We start from the raw sequence: 21,580 nt of genomic DNA, 5'->3' as shown, positions 1-21,580 counted from the left end.
GAGTTCAAATCCTGACTTGGACACTTACCAGCTGTGTGACCTTGGGCAAATCATTTCAGCTTTCTGGGACTCAATTTTCTTAGCTGTAAAATGAGAGGGGCTGGATTAAATGGCCTTAAAAATCTCTACCAGCTCTAAATCTATTAAATTACTTTATTAGATAGTAAATTAACTACTTTACTTTGCCTTGCACAAGCCAATCAAACACACTGATTATTGTTTCCTATAAAAACTCAAGTTTCAATCTACACTCACCAAAAAGGTGTTCTCCTTCCTGTCCCAAAGGGAAAAAAAATAACAACATCTGGGTGAGTTGAGATGGAACACAGCATTCCCTCACCCATTTCTCTGCTCCCACAGCCCCATGTGAACAGCCACTAAGAGATCCTTGTTGTGGGAAGGTAACCTCTATCCATCAGCTGTGGCTTTAAACAGCAAGAAGGGGAAATGATCACAGAAGCCAAGGATCAGGGTCCATAAATGCCTGCTGTAGGTGCTACGGTGCAAAAGATTACTATTCCACTCCACCTAGTGTCAAAATTGATTCTCAGTTTAGGAAAAGTGTTGTTGTTGTTAAAGTGTTTTTAAAAAAAACAAAACAAAAACTTAAAAGGTCTACTTATATGTTATATGTACAAAAGTCTAAATGGATTTTGGTGCTGTCTTTATGATTTGGTGTGAATTTCTCATTTAAATTAAAGGAGGGTTAAAATAATTACTTCCTCTTATATGGTTAGGGAAGACTGGAGGAAAAATGTGATTTCAAGAGGAAGGACTCTTTTGTGTGTGTGTTTTTGAGGGTTTTTTTTTTGGAGGGGGGAAAGTAAGACAATGACTTGCCCAAGGTCACACAGCTAGTACCAGTCACATGTCTGTGGTTGAGATTTGAACTCAGGTCCCCCTAACTCTAGGGCCTGTGCTCTATTCACTGCACCACCTAGATGCCCCGAGAGGAAAGACTCTTAAGAGGTCAGAGAAGGAAAGAACATTCAGATACAAGGCATGGTAGGTATTTTAGATCTATATGCAGAAACTATGAAATATCTGAGGGTTTCAGGACAATCAGAGGTGAGGGAAAAATTCTGGTCATTTTTTTCTTTTTGTGTCTGTTTTTATGAATAAGTAATATAAATGCAAGGGCTTGGCTCTCTAATTATAATGGCCTTGTAACTTTCTCTTTAAATGTACTATCTTAATGAATGACACAGAATTCAAAAATGTGGCCAGAACACAATGAAGACATCTAAATGAATGTGAACTCTGTAACCTTAGGCAAAAGACATAATCTTTTGGGGACTAAAGTTCTCCCTCTGCGAAATGGAAGCAGTCTGGTGGAAAGTGCTAACTCTTGAATTAGAGGATCAAATCCCACTTAAACCATTAAATAACCGTGTAAATCTGGGCCAAGTCTTTTGATCTCCCTGGACCTTAGTTTCTTCAGATATAAAATGACAGGGTTGGACAAGGTGACCTTTGAGGTCCCTTCTACCTTCAGAACTACAATCTTATAACTAAGTCATGATTAAGTTATTTCAAAAGTCTCCTCTTCAGCTCAAGGATCTTTCAGAACACTTTGTTTTTACAGTAGATTTTCTAAGTTTGTCACTTTCTGGTCATCAGTACAGAGATACTTCACTACTCAGAAGTAATTTTTAACTAATGCTACTCGATAGCCAGAAAGATGAGTCATTATTATTTTTTAAACTAAAACCAGCTTTTCTTCTTGATACATTGTTTCTGTCAATGGCACCACAATTCCTTTTGGTCACTCACCCAGGCTAATAACCTTGGAGTCCACTTTGACTCCTCCTCCTTCACCTCTCATCCGAACCCATTTTAATCAGTAACCAAGGCTAGTTGATTCTATCTCTGTACATTCCTCCCATCTGTTCTCTCCCTATTCATCCCCACTGCCACTGCCTTAGTTTAGAATTTTTCCTCCTTTCCTCCTCCAGTCCCTTAGTTCTAATCTGATAAAACAACTGACAGATTATTTTTTCTAATGCACAGCTCAGATCATACCATTATCCTAGTCAAACTTTTAAGAGCTCTACATTAATGACTTACTGAATAATGCACAGACTCCTTGGCCAAATCAATAAACATTCATTAAGCTCTACTTTGCATCAGGCACTGTGCTAAGCAATAGGGGATATACAGGCCAAAAAAAAAATGTCCCTGCCCTCAAGGAGCTCAGTCTAATGGGGGAGAAAATGTGCAAACAACTATGTACAAACATGATACATATAGGAGATATTGGAAATAATCTTCCAAGGAAGGCATCAGTGAGAAGGATTGGGAATCTTGCAGAAGGTGGGAGTCTACTGAGATGTGGCGGAAAAGAGACAGAGTTGAGGAGGAAGAGCATTCCAGGAATGGGGAACAGCCAATGAAATGATGCAGAGTCTGGACACAGAGTAGTCTGTTTAAGGAACATTGGGAAGTCCAGTGTCACCAGCCCAACCCCAGAGTTACATGGAGAGAAGTAAGATGTGTGACGACTGGAAGCATAAGAAGGGTCTTGGTATTCAAGACCCTCCACAATTTGGCTGCAGCTCACTTTTCCAGCTGAATAAGACTACTGTCCATGATGTACTCAATGTTCAGCTACACTGGACTACTTGCCATCACCTGAACATTTCTCCAACCTTCCCACCTCTGTGTGTTTGCTAGTCATCATCCCCTACACCCAAAATGCCCTATCCATTCTCCCTCTTCCATAAAGCCTTTTAATCTCTATTAGAGGTTAGTTAGTCTACTTGATCTCTGGTATATTCTAAGCTTTCTGAGGACAGAGATCACATCTTATTGATCTTTGTATCTATCCCAGCACCAAGCACAGTACTGTACGCAGGAGGAATTTAATAAGATGGGATCATAGATCAAGAACTGTCAAGGACCCCAAAACCTGCTACTGTACAGATGAGGACACTGAGGTCCAGGGAGGTTAAGAATCTTGCCCAAGAACACACTGCAAGTAAGTGGCAGAGTCAGCAGTGGAACCCAGGCCCTCTCACATCAAATAAAGTGCCTTTTGTATGCTTAAATATATGCTGAAATGATATGGGGGGATAAGGGTGGGAAGGAAAGGCTAGAAAAAGGACAATAAGACTTGTTTCAGCTAAATTCCTACAAAGAAAAAAAAAATCCTGCCTTTATGTTCAAAACAGAGACATAGGAAAATATGTGCACAATTCACCAGCTTTCTCCATGACAAAATATAGCACATTCTGACTACGTAAATGGAGGATTATAATCAAATGGAATGCATAAAACTTAGGCCTGAAAATTTCCTTCACTTAAAGTCTTACCTGGAAAGACTCCCAGTCCTTTATTTGTTTCCAGACTGAGGACCAACGATTGAGCTGTGATGCTAAAAATCTGTCGGGGTGCAGAGTTCAAGCCATCAGTAACCTGAAAGCTAAAGCCACCAGACAAAGCACCTGTAAGAGGAAAGATGACATCCTTGTCGCTTCGGTCAATCAACAAAAACAAACTCCTACAAATCATTCTCTTGTCTGTTAAAAGGGAAAGAGTGAGGCAAAGAGTACACAAAGCTAAGTATTGTGGTTTTTTAAAAGGTACTTTTAAAAAAGGCATAACTGAAGGTTTGAATAGTATACATATGGATACATGCATGTAAATCTACATGCATAGAGCCATGTATATAAATCTACATACATACACACATATTTTTACGTATTGTGGGAACTTAGTTAGGCAAGCAGTCAATATGTAAACCCTTTGTAGTGAAGTCACTAGCACTGAGCACTAAGATTTTAAAAATAGATGCACAGAATCTTAGGCAAGCTAGAAGGCACCTCAGAGGTCATCTAGTCTAACCCTTTTATTACTTTAAAGATGAGGAAATGGAGCCCTGGAAGGTTAAATGATGTGCCCAAGATCATAAAGTTGAGGAAGAATTTGAACCCAGGCCCTGTGAATCCAAAGCCAGCGAGTTTTCCAGGAACTTACGTTATTTGAAATACAAACATAAGGCCAAGGACTGGCACTTCTGGGTTAGACAATGTTGGTACAAATAATTGATAATAACTACAGAAAGCAAGAAACAGGGCAAGGGGAAGGGAGGAGGGAAGGATGATATGGGAAAATTTTAAAGACTGCCAGCAGTTGTAATTGTTTATCAGTCTCAATTTAGCTGTTTCTACTAAATACACATACCAAAGGAGATGGATTATCTCGGTTAATCCTGTGAGGGGATCAGTGATCTTTCCAAAGTTATAAATTAACATCTGAGCAAAGCTGTGTCTGAGAATGAGAGCCTAGACTAATGACTTCCTCCAGGAGGACTTTACCAGCCTTTTTCTGAAAGTTCAAGTCAAAGAAAAAATTTACAAATGTAAATATTTACATTATCTTCATCCCCTAAGAAATGCTCATTTAACAGCAGGCTGGAAACACCATATTTTTTGGTCTCATTTGCTTATTTGCTCTCTGGGTCACAGTGTAGCAAAGATATAGGGAAGGCATCATCAGGCACTGCAGCTCCATCATGAGCATGTATTTGGTTATTAAAATTATTTTGTAAAGGCAACTCACTAGTCTAACAGGCCTCTCACGTTCTCATTATCCAATCAAGCCAAGTTAGTTCTTCTTGCCTTATAAAAAGGTTATAGACTATTAAAAAATCCTATGTAAACTCAAAAGTTCTCTAATAAAAGTGAGAAGCCTGTGTTTCATCTACTGGAGAGCAAGAAACCAGTCATATGTTGTATTTACAAAGTACGATGGAGCGCAGAAGGCTGTATATAATGAAGCTTGAAATTAAAGTGACTCCTCTTTATCATTTTATATTCAGGGCATTTTATGAATACAAAAATAAAATGGAGACCAGTCAAAAAGAAAAGAACTACATCAACACAGATGCTGGAATATGATACCAGACACAACATGGTGCCCAGGCTAATTAGAACAAAAATTAAGGTAAAGGAGGAGATGTGAAAGCTGTGTGGTCCTGTGGTAAGAGAACAGATGGGAACCTAAGAGGGCACACAACCCCATCCAGACTCAAGCTTTCTGTGTGATCCCTAAGTAAGTCACTTAGTCTCCCAAGTCTTGATTTCATCAAGCGACTTGGGAGGCAATGTGGAATAATGAATTAGATTAATGGCAAAGCACTTTGCAAATATAAAATGGTAAGGAGGCAAATGAAGAAAAACTCTTTTACTGGGTGGGAGATAATGGATGGATGCACCAGTGGGTTGGCCAGCTGTTCTAAGCAACAGAGACATTTGTGGTTAAGAGCCAATCCATTACGTTTTCAGAGCGAACGTGAGGGTTGCTAAGAGCATTTAAAGTGGGCTGGAGTCCATGTTTTCCCTTCCTCAATCACTTATTACCTTTATGTCCAACTGTTATAAAAAATGGAAAGTGATTTTATCTCCTGGCTAAAAGCTAAACTGAATGTTGACTCCTTGAAATATTAGTCAACTCTCTGAAGGTTTTTAATTGGGAAGTTGCATCAAGATGCTTATTCAGGAGAAATTTTTAAGGATTTAACATCTCTTGTGCATATAGCATAATCCTGGGATAGCATTAATGCTACCAAGACCCAATGTTCCTCACATCAAGATGCTGACATCTTGGAAGCTATAAATACTGCAGCCTGCATCTGCTACGTATGCTGTATCATGTTTCAAACTTTGGGTTATGGTCATATTAGTGCAACTCATGGTTAACAAGACAATTGAGAAAATTGTCCCTCAATCTTCTTTTATTTCACAAAAGAAAAGTAGTTTAAGTTCTTTAAAGGTAAACTGAGTTTTGCACAAGTATTACATGTTAATAGAAGGGATTGGGTGAATAGATGACTCTAGATGTCTCTGTTAATGGAAGGAAGCAGTAGCACAGATAATCCCCAAAGACAAATAATACACCCCTTGCATTAGGCTTCAAAAGCTGTTTTACACATATTTGAATACGGGATATAATGACGTGGGAATTTGCATTTTCAAATAAGGTAATAAAAAATATACCAATCTGACTCAAAATCCTTCCCATTCTGCTAAGTCTTCCTCACCTCCTCTACTTCCATCTCCTATTCCTTCCCCCTACTTCCCACCACATCACAGATTTCATGCAGGGGATATACTACTTAAATTCTCAAACTAATTTAAAATGTTTGCCTAAAGTCAAGTTGGACATTCTCCACAGACCAGTGAGTCCAAATCATCCTTAGGGTAGGGAAATAATTGTGTTGGCTTAAAAGGCTTTCTTTTCTACCTTCTGCTGGTCATCAAAGTATTTAAATTAAAAAGGGGGGAGGGAAAGTAAATAACAAAGTTGGTAAAAATTTGAATGCAAGTTTGCAAATAACCATATTCCCCTTCCCCCAAAATGATCTGTAACATTACTAAAAATTATTGCATGGTTCTTAGTACAGATCCTAGAAAGGATTTAGGTGGCCTATATTCTTCAGTCTAGGAGAAAGACAATTCATTTAAATGCTAGGTAAAAATCCAATAAAAATGCATTTTAAAATTAAAGTAATACTTTTTGAAGTATTACTTTTTTCCCCTTTAACTACATACCGGTATGTACAAACACTAGTTGACCCTCATTGATGTCAGCTTGAGTGAAATTCATGATGCTTCTATTTGGAAAAGATTTCAGAGCCAAGTGACCATTGCTGGGAAGGGTGACAGAGTAGAACAGTTCCCTTGGTGAGGAATCAACGTCTTCTGCACAGAGATCATTTTGGGTTATTTCAGTAACAGAATTCACCCAGACCTTAAAAATAAAAACAACCACATATCTTGTATGGATTGAATCAAACCATCATATTTCTAAAACGGCAAACTGTATCCCTCCCCACCCCCAAATCAATGATTTTAAAATTTCAAGGCAGAACAACATAATTTTGAGACTTTCTACCATGCAAAACACATGTTTAACAAACACAGCAACATGTCACATGTTTTATCTGACATTTTTAATACAGCAGAGAGTTTCAATCAATCAAAATTACACACACTTGAGTGAATGATACAGCATCACAGAATCACCATCTAAGAGAGTTAGCAGGGGTCTTCATAGCCATCTAATCTAACCCATGAGGGACTGGAATGCCCCCTATGATAGGCCTGACAAAGACAGCCTCTGTTTGCAAACTTACAAGGAAGGAGAATCCACCATTTCTCCAGGCACCCAATTCCACTTTTTGTTACTCTGTTAGGAGATTTTTCCTGATATCAAGACTAAATCTGCTTCTACAACTTCCAAGTAGTGTTCCTGGCTCTACCCTCTGGCCAAATGAAATGTCTAGTCCCTCCTCCATGTGTCATCCCTTCACATACTTGAAGATGGGCAATATATCTTCCTTGAGTTTTCTCTTCTCCACACTAAGCATCCCCAGTTCCTTTAACTGATATCTCATGGCATATGAGCTCTTTTGGCAGTCAGATGGTCCAATGGATATAGTGCTGAGCCTGGAGAACTGCGATTAAAGATCTCAGACACTTTACTAACTCTGGGACCCTAGGCAAGTCCCTTAACTTCTGTTGGCCTCAGTTTCCTCAAATGTAAAATGAGGATAATATCAGCATCCACCTCCTAGGGTTGCTGTGACAATCGAATGAGATGACCTATGCAAAGCACCAAGCACAGCACCTGGCACCAAGTAAGAGCTTAATGAATGTTTGTTCCCTGGGGGACTCAAAAAATGATCATTCTCCTGAGTCCTGTGCTTTCTGCTCTGTGACCATGTTCCCCACCTAGATATCCAACTACCTTCTGAGGTAATTCAAAATGATATACATTTATTGAATACCTTACGAATCCTGTCGTAGGCAGCATAAGCACTATTACTTAGGGAGTTGCCATAACAGTGGCAGATGTTTCTCCATTTTGGAATGGGTCTATGCCCTGGTACAGCTTGCATCATTCCCACTCTATCCAAGTCCACTGTCTGATCTGTATGTTATGCAAGGATTCCCCCAGCCCCATCCATTTTGTGGTTAGGAAAAGCTCATGTATTTAATTGCTGGATTCCAATTTGGGGAAGAATATTGGTGATATACTCTTACCCCCAAAACCTCTTGGGCCCCTTGGAGTCACTAGGGCACCTGCTAGAGGCCCTGCCATGATTCTCATGGATTTATGAATGAATTAAGCACCCACTATTGGTAAGTATCATGCCAAGTGCTGGGAATGCAAATGCAAAAGAAAGAGAGACCCTGCTTTCAAAGAAAAACAAATTAAAAAACAAATAAGCGTTTGCTCCCTCTCTCTTCCCTTTACCATCCAGGCTGCCACATGTATTCCTAATATTTACTATATATTCATTCCTATGTATTTATTCCTAATGAAAATTATGCTGTTAATAAATGGCAGCATAGGGTGGCCCAGTGGATAGAGCACCAGTCCTGGAGTCAGGAAGACCTCAGCACAAATCCGACCTCAGAGACTTACTAGCTGTGTGGTCCTGGCCAAGTCACTTAAAGCTAACTGCCTCTCAAAAAAAGAAAAGGAAAAGAAAGGAAAGAAAAAGCACAGCATGTAACCTAAGGAAGAAAAATTTCATCCATTTCTGTGCTTTCTTGAGAACAATGCTGCTGACTGACACTCATGTTTCTACATGTCCTCTTACGATCACAGGACTTGGCAGAGTTTGAAGGATCAGGATCTTAGATGTTGCTCAGTTCAGCTTCCTCATTGTGCAGAAGAGTAAACAGGTCCAGAGAGGTGGGTGACTCACCCAGCTTCACTATACGAGGTGGCCTTTGCATCATCCTCACCCTCTGGATAAATGAGCATTCATATAAACTCTTTTTACCTTGAAGTAAGATTACACAGGGTGATTGATGTAGAACCAGAAGAATCCTTAGAAAGTCTAGTCCTATACTATTATGTTACAAAAGAGGAAAATGAGCCTCACACAAGTTAACTACTTTCCCAAAATTTTACGTGTGGCAGAACACAAGCTAGTTAAGATTAAATGTCTATCTCCAGTGTCTAGGGAAAAATGTTTTTCTGTTTTCCAAAATCAAACATTTCAAAATCTACATGTGCTGCTTGAACTCAGTTTCTTTCTCTGTTAATGGACAAGTTGATCCAAATTATCTCTGGGTATCCTTTCTAGCTTTGATGAGCCTGAATTATTCCAACATGGTGTCCAACATTTTGAATTTTTATTTTTTACCTATATTTACCTTAGATTGCATGATACATGGAGGAGGCATATGATGCACTGGAAAGAATATGGCACTCTTAGAAGATCTGAGTTCAAACCTTACTTCTGCTTTCTGCACCTGTTACCTCATCTGTAAAATTAGGGATCTGTACTAGAAGACCCCAACTGTCTTTTCTAGCTCTATGGCATTAATGCCAATTAGTGGTCATATCACAAAACAGCATAAATGGTCAGATTTATAAATATCTTAACATTCAAACTGCACATACTAAGACATTTCTGGAGAGGTGGGGAGCACCAGAGGAGAAATCAAGGAAGGCTTCCTGTGGGTGATGGTACATGGACTGAAAAAAAGAAGTGTGAGGTAAAGTTATAAGACTGAATTTGTGAAGTTTAGCAGTTTAAAAAGTGTTGGCTTGAAAATGTTTTGGGCAAAGGGAATATCAGACAGTTTGGGATTCTAAGAGGTGGAGACGAAAAGGAAGAATATTCCAGGTATGGAAAGGGTTGTGGAGGGGGCAGCCTGCACAAAAGGCACTTGAGAGGAAACAGAGAAAATGTCCAGTGTGGGGCGTACCAAGTAGGCCAGGTAGGCCAGAGCATAGGGAGGATGAAGGGGAATGATGTTCAGTTGTGTCCAACTCCTTGTGACCCCATTTGGGGTTTTTCTTGGCAAAGATATGGGAATAGTTTGCCATTTCCTTCTCCTGGCACACAGAGTTAGGTGCCTTGCCTAGCTGGGGCACCCAGCTAGTAAGTATCTGAGGTTGGATTTGAACTCAGGAAGATGAGTCTTCCTGACTCCAGGACTGGTGCTCTATCACTGCACCACCTAGCTTCCAGACTTACAGTACTTACCTAAGATCAAAGAGATAAGTAGCAGAAGTGAGATTGAACCCAGGTCTTCTGATTCTAAATCCAATCATTAGATTAGAGATTTGAAGTTGGAAGGAAGCTCAGATGTCATCTGGTACAACCCTCCTATTTTAATGTCAACCAATCAACCAGCATTCATTAAGATCCAACTATGTGTGCTATGTGCCAGAGACACAAAAAATGTAAAATATAGTTCCTGCTCTAAGGAAGCTCATCGTCCAACAGAGCAGACAGCATGCAAACAAATAAATTATATATTTAAATATATATAAACCATACATCATGATGCATGTTACATATTTAATATATCATGTTACATATAATTATATGGTTATCTACCATATATAATTCTATTACATGTACACACATGCACATATGCACATACATATAATACATATATGTATACACATACATACATATGCAAATATACAAGCATGTATGTATAAATAAATGAATGAAGAGATAGATGGCCTATTAGGTCCCTTTGACAGATCTAAGATTCTGTACTGTCTGATAATAAAGTAATAAGGATGTATCTGAGTGTGTGTGAAGGTGTGTGTGTGTGTGTGTGTGTGTGTGTGTGTGTGTATGTGTGTGTCTCTGTGTTTCACATTTTTCTACTGTCAAGGTCCCATAGAGTCCCAGGATGTCCAGAACAGGCTTGTCAGAGAAACCAAGGCAGACTTCAGGCCTTCACTGGATTCTGTGCTTATTGCCTCAGACTGCTTTCAGATTGTGAAAGATTTCCTTCAAAGGCAGGCAGAATAAAGGAGAAAATAAACATATTCATGTAGGGAATGTCACCTAGGGAACCAGACTTGACAGAATTGCTCTGTTAGCAGAAAGTCTCATCCCACTCTCTTGTAAGCTGTCTTACCAACACAGACAGCTCAGCCTGGGCTCTCCCTGATTTTATATGTTGCCTACAGAAAGCTTCAGAGTGAGAGGGGGCTGACAGACTCATTGAGGGAACTGGCACCGCTGTTTCCTCCTCGCTTCTCATGGCTCTGGAGTCCATCCATACCAGTGACAAAAGATGAGCATTTTCTACCTTCAGAAGAATGTACGACAAGATTCTCAGACACATCCTCAAAAGCCACAGTCTAATCACTCCAATTATATAAGTAGCATTTAGATTATTGTTAGTTCCAGGCAAATTGTTAGTAATTCTTTCTAATTGCTGGGTGTAAAATACAAGGCTCATCACCTATCATTCACATGAAATAAATACATAGGAGAGTGCTCCTTCTTTTTTTGGGGGGGGGGGCACATTAAGAGTGGAAGGAGGAGACCAGACTTATGAGCTCTTTGTTACAGAGAACTCTAGGTGAAGAAACTCCCCTACCAATGCAGACTGACTCCTGCTCTGCAAAAAACAAAAACAAAAAAACCTAGAAGAGTTGCTCGAGGCACCGAGAGGTTAAAGAACATACAAACAGCAGTAGATGTAGAAGGCAGATCTCAAACTCACATCTTCCTGATTTTGAAGTTCACTCTTGCTTCTCAGTCTCTTAAAGGGTCTCCAAGTCAGTGGGGATGTAGTTTAATTTTTAATTTGAATCAACCCAGTTAAATTCTGCTGCTTGAAAAAGAAAAAAAAATACAACATTCTACTTAACAAAATCCCAAGTCTCCTCAGCCCCTCCTCTCACCCTACAAGAAGCCTTTCAAGTCCAATTCAAATATCTTATCCTCACTTGTTTGGGCACTCAAATGGATTCTGGAAACTATTAATACCATGTCCTCCCAACTCCACTGCAATGATTGGCAGAAACTAATTTTTTCCAAAGCAAAAACTAAATGAAGTATGTTTTCCACTGCAGGCCTTCTACAGCGATATTGTCTTTTTTTAACCCTTCTAGCCTCGGCATACAACCATCTCCTTGAAAGGAAAGGAAACCTGAACCCCTAAACCAAAGACTCAGGAACCACTATTTTTCATTCTAATCTCTCCAGAAACATTTACTTGACTTTAGAAGTTCAATATATCATCCACCACAGCCCTTCTCTAATGTCTAATTTTCATACTAATTCCTTTGGAAACAACCCATTTAACTTAAGTAGCTCAATTTTATCCTCCACCGAAGTTCTTCTCTGATGCCTCACCACAGTGTGGAGGTGATCTCAAAGGTTCTGTCATGCCGCACATGAACTGGCTGGTCCTACCTACTTGGAAAGGACTTAACCATGGGACCAGGGATGGAATATATGTTTATTATCCTAGGAACAGACTAGTTAAGTGTGGAGAAGTTTATTATCAGAAATGCAATCATCAGGTGATTTTCTTCCTTCCTTTCTTTCTTTCCTTTCTTTCTTCTTTCCCTTCTTTCTTTCCTTTCCTTCCTCCCTTCCTTTCTTTCTTTTTAAAGATTCCAGTAATTCAATGAGTCACTTGCTAAGCCACAGAAGATTTATGAGCTGAGTAGATAGAGAATTCCTATCAATGAAACAGGTCTTCTGCAGTATTAAAGAAGCTCAAATTATATCAGAATACCTTGAGGTTGGTTCCTGCTTTTTATGTCTGATGTCCAGGTTATAGGATCTTCAGGGAGGCAAAAAGATGAAAAGAAAAAAATGACCTAAGACTTTTATGAAACTAAGAAGTAATTGTGCAAGGATGTGAAAAATTTAAAATATCATTTTGATTTTTAAGTTCCTTGAAATTATTAAAATTTCTTAGTACATAGGGATTAAGGTTTGAATATTTCTTTTTTTTGTACATAGATGATTTCATATTGTCTCCTCCATTAGACCGTGAACTCACTGAGAGCAGAAAATAAATGTCTTTTATCTTTCTCTGTATCCCTAGTACTTACCACAGTATTTAGCATGTAGTAGGTACTTAACAAATGCTTCCTGACTGATAGATGCTATTTAAGAAGACCTTACTAAAATATTTTAAGGGAGCTAAGTTTTCATTCGTAAAGTTTTCATTGGTAGGTAGTCTCTGTACTGTTAAGACTTAGAGAATCATTAAAAAAAAATAAAAGCATTTAAAGCTCTCCTATTTTTACAAATACATTGGGATAATAGCACATTTACTCACAGAAAAAATATCAAACACCTACAAGTCTATGGCCCCACTTTGAACAAGCACATAGTTACATGCTTATGGTTATGCTGTGGTTCTTCTAGGGTTATGTTTACAGGCTCAAATGCTGGTTTTATTAATGAGCAGTACTCCTTAAAAGTAATCAGAAGTTTCTACTCCCCCTATAAATATTAAAGAAAGGATTAATATTAGAGACATTTATAAAATAGGAAAACGTAGCCCCCTTGTGGATACAGAAAGACAGTTTTATATAAAGCCTATCTATCACTTTCATCCATAAACAAGACCAATCCAAAAATGTACAGCATTTACTCTGGGAAAGGAAGGCCCATTGTACAACTACTGAATAGTTTATCAAGATGTAAATGATTTCCCAGGATGCTGGAATGGATGGAGTCACACATCTGTCAGCCATAAATTCTGGTGTTCAAAGAGACTTTCAACATGGAGAAGAAGAAAAATAACTTGTATTTATAAGCTAACAGCTTACAAGAAGGACCAGGTATGTCAAATGACACAATTTAAAAAAAAAAATACTATACTTTCTCCTGTCAGTGCAAAGGTACTTTTAAAAAATATATTTATTGATTTATTTACTTTTCATTTTCCACATTCACTTTTATAAGATTTTGAGTTCTAAATTTCTCTCCTCCTTTCCTTCCCTTTTCCCCAAGAAGGCATGTAATCTGATACAGGCTATACACATACAAGCATATTAAACAGATTTCCACGTTAGTCATGCTGTGAAGGGAAAAACCACGAGAAAGGAAAAAAAAACAAAAATGAGAAAATAGTATACTTTAATCTGTATTCAGACTCCACAGTTCTTTGTCTGCATGTGGATAGCATTTACCATCACGAGTCTTTTGGAATTGTCTCAGATCACTGCATTGCTGAGAAGATCTAAGTCTAACAAAGTCAGTCATCGAACAATGTTACTGTAACTGTGTACAATGTTCTTCTGGTTCTGCAAGTCTTACCAGGTTTTTCTGAAATCTACCTGCTCACCATTTCTTATGGAACAATAGTAGTCCATCCCATTCATATGCCACAACTTATTCAGTCATTCTGCAATTGATGGACATCCCCTCAATTTCTAATTCTCTGCCACCACAAGAAAAGACTTGCTAGAAATATTTTTGTACATGTGGGTCCTTTTCCCTTTCAAAGATACTTTTAATAGTGGTAATATTATAATTTTATTTTGAAATAAAAAAATTCATCTTGTTATCTCTAACTTCTTTGCCTTATGGATGAAAAAAATGCACTGTGTCAATTTGGCACAGCTTGGTTCTTCAAGGTATTCTTAAAGTCCGGTCCTCTTTGTGTTAAACACAAATTAAGGGACCCAAGTCCTGCTCCGAGCTCAGCTATGCTGGGGCTTATAAACCAGTCTAAGTGCCCTTAGCCAGCTTTTGCTCTTCCCTGCATAAGACAGAGACAGACCCTGGCCAGATTCTGACTGCCTCCATGTGAAGACTGCGGATTAACAAATGAAAGAGAGAGGGGTTAGCAATTACATGACTACTTGAACTACTTGAGAAAATGCTAAAAGGCCAGGTATTAGAATAAATAGCATAGTAATGAATATATAACATGATCTGAGATTCTGAAAAGTAAAAATATTCTTCTGTGCTAACCCCAAGTCTTGACCTTTAGCTATATTTTATGGTATCACCGGTTGAGTTCAAAGGGACCTCAGAGGACATCTAGTCTAAGACTCTCATTTTACAGAGGGGTCAGTTAAGTGTCTTGTCCAAAGTGCCAAGTGGCAAGACTTGAACTCAGGCTGTTTAACTCCAAATCCAGTGCTCTAAGGAAGTAAAGCATAGCCTTGGAGGAGCTTTTTGCTGTTGAAAAAAATGGAAAAAGAACGCCTCTAGTCTCTTGTGTTGGCAAAGTTAGCTCTCAGGATAAGCTGACTGATAAACTTGGTACTTCAGCCCACTCTATTTAGGTTGCTCCAGTCCAGACAATGCTTTACATCTCACCCATCTCTTCATGTGGTCCATGCTGCCACTGGTTCTGTTACACACTGCCCCTCTCTCATGCCAATTCTATTTCCTACATCCAGTGCTTCTGGAAAAGGCATGTCCATCAGCTACTCTATGTATCAATGTATCTTCCCGAGGACTCCTCACACCCAAATGCCCTTCCCTGCCCACTATTCCCCTACTTGTGTCATCTTTCTATTAGTATACAAGATATGTCTCACTATTATATTTGTGCTCCTAGGCAGGGCATGGGGACTGGGACAAAAGAAGCCTTAAATCTCTCTCCCTCTTTCTTCCTTTGCCCTCAAGTAGCTTAAATTTTCATGGGAAGAGATAAGACAGACACACGGACTAACTTCCAATGTGTGAATTCCAGGTCTGGAAGGAGGTTTTAGGACACAGAGCTAGAGCATGATATAAGAAAGCCCAGAGCGCAGCTTGGAGAGGAATGCAATGTTTCATTCTTACATTTAGTATCTCTAAAAAGAGATATGCTATGGGGAGATGCTATGGAACCTGATCTCTGATTTCACAGGTAAACGAACTTACAAATGATGAGATTCTTTCCATAAATGCATACTTGTACCTTCTCGGCAACTAAGTCTGGAAGAACTGCCTAGGGGCACCAGAAACTTGCCTAGGATCAGCCAGTATGTATCAAAGGCAAGATTTGAACTCATATCTTCTGAACTCTGAATCCATGGATTTCTCCTTTACACTATGCTACCTTAAAGAAAAAGATATAAAACATTTTTAAAAAACCAGATTTTTAGAAATATTTATGTCCTCAGCCTCGAGACCACATGTGGCCCTCTACGTCCTCAAATGCGACCCTTGGACGAAATCCAAACTTCACAGAACATTTGGATTCTATCCAAGGTCCCCACATGAGGACCTAAAGGGACACAGGTTTGCAGGGAATCCAAAATTTGTCTAGGGATCAGGGAGACTGCCCGAAATCTGCTTTCATATTTTCCAAGGTCAAAACTAAACTTATGCTAAGTCTTAAAACAGATATTTTGATGAAAACCAATTATAACAACACATAAACATTCAGCATGGATGAGGGATTTTCATTCTCAAAATAGAAAGAGGAAAAGAAATCAAATGTTTGAGAAAATCATGGAAATTATGAAAATTATGGAATTATGGAAAAAGTGAAAATAACAATAACTACTTACCCATATTCCTACACTCTCATCTCATATACAAAATTTTTGTGAATATAATTGATGCTTAGGCATTCAGGACTTGGAGATGGTATAAAAAGGAAAGAGGCAGGCTTTGACGAATAATATTCTTCAGCAGTCTACCTCTTTACAGTGACAAAACTGTCTCAAGAATGTAAAGAATAGAAGGTTTCACTATGGTGATTGTTGAATGACCACAAAAGAACATATGAGCAAATATGCTACCTTAAGGGCTCCCCTCTAACAAGGTATCAACCACAAATGTCAAAATCATCTAAGATTTCTTCAAAGATGTAAGAAGAGATATATCAAGTCAGGTATAAAATAGTGATATGTAAGTTAGCCACTGAGCATGAAGGAAACACAGAGAACATTATAATATAACCCACAAGTCTCTCCCTACTTCAGTCCATCCTCCTCTAGGCAGTCAGTGATTTTCCTAAAGTGCAGGTGTGACCATGTCACTCCAGCCACTCCCTACTTCCTCCCAACCCACTACTAAATATATTCCAGTGGTTCTCTATCACCTTGAGGATCACAGCCCTTGAAAACCTCCCCTCCCCCAACTTTCCAGTTTTATTTCTTATTACTTCCCCCTCATACTTAATCTAAGATCTAGTGATATTAGCCCCCTTGTTCTTCCTCAAATAAGACCCTCCATCTCCCGACTGGGGATTTTCACTGGCTGTCCTCCATCCCTGGAATTCCCTCCCCCCTCAGCTCTATCTCCTGGCTTCCTCAAGTCCCAGTTAAGACTCCACCTTCTACTGGAAGTTTCTCCCAATTCCCCTTATTTTGAGTGTTTTCCCTCTATTATTTTCAATTTATCCTACATAGAGCTTGTGTGTACATAATGCTTACTGACCATTGACTAGTCACAATGTCAAGGCTACAGAGAGGTCAAGAAGGATGATATATCCTGCCTCTTGGTATATTGTGTTTTCCATGGAAAAAATTAAGGAGAGAAAAAAACAAACAAGAGTTTAACTTTTTCAGCAGAAGAAACTCAGAACAATTTACTGAGAAACTAAGGCAGTAATTCCAATGACCACAACCCTACATATACATTTGTATAGGTTTATTTAAAACACTCAAATTCATGGCTTTTCCTCCTCTTCCCTGAATAGACTAGATTTAGAGTCAGAGATTCATCAGACAGAGCACTGAGCCTAGAGTAAGGAAGATAAAATCCTTGATATTGGTTTGCTTAAGTTTTTCAGGAGAATTTCTCAGCTGCCTCCCTACCCCCATCCCAAACCAAAAAACTTTCCATTAGCACTATGGATATTAGTCGATTAAAAACTCTTGACCTGCACCAACTCTGACTCCACCCAGAAGTTAGGGTAGGAGAGGGATAAAAGAATTAATGTGAAAGTATCTTGAAGTACAAAAAGCATGATTATATCCAAAAGGGAAACAGCACATAAGCAAACTGGAGTATAAAAGCATTCCACAGATAAAACATTTGTGCATCCATTGTTTTTTTCTCAGCAGAATATAAGCACCTTAATGAAGGGTATTATTCGGGGGTTTTTTGTCTGAATCCCCAGTGACCAGCACATAGTAGGTGATTAATAAATTCTTGCTGAACTGTTAAATTCTATAGTTTTCCCATTAACCCACTTGTAGTATTTCTCCAAAAGTATACATATAAGAGCTCTATTCTTCAAAGGGCAATATGAACGGGAGACACAGGAGACAAATTAGTACAGCTCCTATTCTATTAATTTAGATCCTGACCTAGGGGTACACATACTGGAGAACTACAGAATACCATCAAGTACAGAAAAGACATTCTTCAATAAAAATAAACATTTAAAGAGGTAGTCATTTAAATCATATATATTAGGGAAATCCCTCCCTGGATCAACATCCCCAAAAGTATATATAGTATATATACATGTACATATATATATATGAAAGTATGTATATTAAATATAGACTTGAGTGCAAAAGCATTTACTTTGTAAAAAGTCCAAAAGCCTTGACACAGGAGCATTTTAATAGAATGGAATTTTAATTTATTCCACCGCTGTCTACAATTGTTGTAGTTCAGTCGTTTCCAACTATTTATGACCCCATTTTGGGTTTTCTTGGCAAAGATATTGGAGTGGATTGTCATTTCCTTCTCCAGCTCATTTGACAGTTGAGGAAACTGAGGTGGTTATGTGACTTGCTCAGGGTCATATAGCTAGTAAGTGTCTGAGGTCAGATGAGTCTTTCTGACTCCAGGCCCAGCACTTTTCACTATGCTACCCTTGACAAGAAGACAGCAAAACATACTAAGTGCTGTAAGACAGGTACAAATTGGCTTCAGGAGAGGGACATAATCCATCATTTTCTCATTTAAAACCTCCAAATGGTTCTAGAAACAAGCTTATGACAAGTCTGATTAATTTCTCCCAGATCAGCTGAAAGTAGACATAAAATAACCATTATCCAGCTTCTTTCTAACTCAGGATGACAGAGTTATGATGTTAGAAGGGGACATAAATAGGTCACCTTCCGAAACCCTACTCAAAGTATGGATCCCCTCCTCATCCTCAACAAGTAGTCTCTCTGGCTTAAAAGCTGTCCATCCTTCCTCAAGCCTCCTCCTTAGCCCCCAAAGCAGATGATTCAGTTTCTGTCTTCCCTGAGAAGACCAAGACCATCTGACTTGAGTTGTTTCAATGCCCCTCCTCTACAGTTTAAAAACAACTCAGAAGCATGATTCATTCCTTCCAATATTAACTACCTCTTCTATGCAGAACACTGTGCTAGGCACTGGGAGAGATATGAAGTCCCTGCTCTTGTCGAAATTACAATATGTAAGACATACAAACATGGATCACAAATTTAGAGTGTGAAGGGAGATAGATGCCTTACAGACTACCTTTTCCAAACCCCTCATTTATGGATAAGGAAACTGAGTCTCAGAGAGGCTGAGTGACTTGGCTAGAGTTACACAGCTATGAAGTGTCTGAAGCAGAATTCACACTCAGGCCTTCCTGACTCTTAAGTCCAACACTCTATCTTCTATACCGCATTGTTAGGAAATTACTATATGATAAACTCCTAACTTAGAAACATCCACGTTTACCTTGACATTTAAAATAAACAGACTGGATGAAGAGAGGAGAGGCAACAAACTCACTGCCCTATCACTTGTAAGTGGGTCCCTCGAACCAGAGGAAAATGTCACTGGGAAATGTTTAACAAAATAAATAGAAATTCAATACCACATTGGTAATGTTCCCTTGTGGCTTTCTAAGTCAATATGGACAGCTAGTTGGCATAGTAAAGACAGTGTCAGACCTGGAGTCAGGAAGACTGATCTTCCTGAGTTCAAATCTGGCTTTAGACACTTCTTAGCTATGTGACCCGGGACAAGTCCCTTGACCCTGTTTGCCTCAGTTTCCTCATCTCTAAATGAACTGGAGAAGGAAATGGCAAACCACTCTAATCTCTCTGCCAAGAAAACCTCAAATGTGGTCACCAAGTCAGACACAAATGAAAAACAACTGAACGACAACAAGAAATGTATTTTTATTTATTTTGCTAAACATTTCCCAATAACATTTTTATCTGGTTAGATGCTGGCCTAATGCTATTTTTGACATCCTGGTGCCAGGCAGCTCTAAGTTTTGGAAGAGATAATGACTTCCATGGATAGAGAGAATTTCCTTACCAAGACATCCCTACAGCACTGGCATCCCAGGTCTGGTCCCTTTTCCTAGTCCTAATTTTAAAAAATAAACAAGAGCAAAACTCAAATTTTCCTGCAAATCCGTTCAAGACCTGTCACTTCTTACTGCCTTTAAGATCTATACTGAACACTGTTAAATGCAGTCAGACACGGATTGGTTATGTTACTGGATGTATGCATTAACTTAGGTCATTTAAAACGGTCACTCCAAAAACTATCTGAGATGCATTCTATTATACTTAGAATAATCTCTAGGAGCTTTTTAACTTTACTGATCATAGGCTTCAGTGGCTTAACTTGTAATCCTCAACCACACGCTGGTGGTGAGCTAGGAAGGTGGCATGCTGAGCTACATGGGAGATTAATGCGTCATTAGCAAGTTAACTGACAAAGCAATGTGCATAATACATACGTAAGAGATGATTTAACTGTGACATAAAGGAAAATATATATTCTAGACTCATCTGTCCACACTAACTGTATATTGTGCAAGACCCAATGAATTCTAAGACAAAACAGAGGGGTATCTTCACGGTTTTTGGCAAGTGTTGGTCATTGACCACAAGTCTGCCTGTTATTTCCCTCAGAGAACAACACAAAGGGCAAACTTCAGAAATGAAAGTACAGTGCGTGCAATTTTAAAGAAAATACTGACAGTGGCGCTTGTCTGGAAAAAGTACAGAAGAAAATAGACTTCTCTCAGGAGGACAAGGACAAAGACAGCAGGTGGTGTGAGAAGGGGAGGAAGATGTGAATCCTCTGGCAGTCTGGTAAAGCCTATGGACCCCTTCTCAGAAGAATGTTTTTAATTGGTTGAAGGAAATGCTAAATTTCAGTTAGTGGTTAATGAAAATCAAGATGTTTTTCCATGTAAGCTCACAGACCCCCTGAAACCTGACAACTCTAGCTTAGGAACTCAACTATAAAAGAATTAGTTGGATTTTTTTTTTCCTGAGGATAGTGATGGTGAAGCTATTGGGGTTAAGTCACTTGTCCAAAGTCACACAGCTAGTAAGTATCTGAAGCCAGATTTGAACTCAGGTCCTCCTGACTACAGGGCTATCCACTACACCACCTAGGTTCCCCCAAAGGGTTAGTTTTTAAAGTTCTATATCATTCCAACCAATTTTCAGAGATGGGCAGAATTTATAGATTCACATGTCAGAAAAACTACTGATCACAGGAAAAAAAGTCCAAATTCCTTGGCCTGACACTCATGACAGAAGAATGGTGGATGAGGAGACACAGGATCTAAGTTCTAATCAGAGGTGTGTGGGGGAAAAATGTAGGTGCGACATACCTTTAAGTTTAATCTGCTTTATTAACACTTTCTCCATCACAATCTAAAGTCTAGGTGATCAATAAAACAATAACTCAAGTCCTGATGTGCAGCATTTTCCAATTTTCGAGGTTTAAATGCACATACTGAAAATTTAATTACTGGTTTTCACAAACTGGTTTGAGCCAGTTCCAGCATACCCTAGGTCTAGTTCTTCATCTGTTCAGTACTAATGTATAGCCGCTGGCATGTTGATTTATCTTTAAAATCAATTTAAATTAATTTAAATTTAATTTAATTTAAAAATTAAGAGTACTGAATTTGATGACCTCTAAAATCCCATTGCAGCT

The 21,580-nt window shown here is 38.8% G+C and overlaps 1 protein-coding gene across 1 annotated transcript in view; it reads right to left on the bottom strand.

The window, feature by feature from the left end:
• LOC140501743 (chondroitin sulfate proteoglycan 4-like) overlaps positions 1 to 21,580 on the bottom strand; it is an 85,902-nt gene that overhangs the window by 32,259 nt on the left and 32,063 nt on the right. The window contains exons 6-7 of the mRNA XM_072605634.1: positions 6,552 to 6,750; positions 3,312 to 3,443 (exon numbers count right to left, since the gene is read on the bottom strand). Of these exons, the coding sequence (XP_072461735.1) occupies positions 3,312 to 3,443; positions 6,552 to 6,750 (331 nt within the window). The remainder of the gene's footprint in view (positions 1 to 3,311; positions 3,444 to 6,551; positions 6,751 to 21,580) is intronic.

This window comes from Notamacropus eugenii, chromosome 4 (assembly GCF_028372415.1).
Source record: "Notamacropus eugenii isolate mMacEug1 chromosome 4, mMacEug1.pri_v2, whole genome shotgun sequence".
NCBI lineage: Eukaryota > Metazoa > Chordata > Mammalia > Diprotodontia > Macropodidae > Notamacropus > Notamacropus eugenii.
The sequence above is the reverse complement of the archived record's forward strand: the minus strand, read 5'-3'. Positions and strand labels throughout refer to the sequence as shown.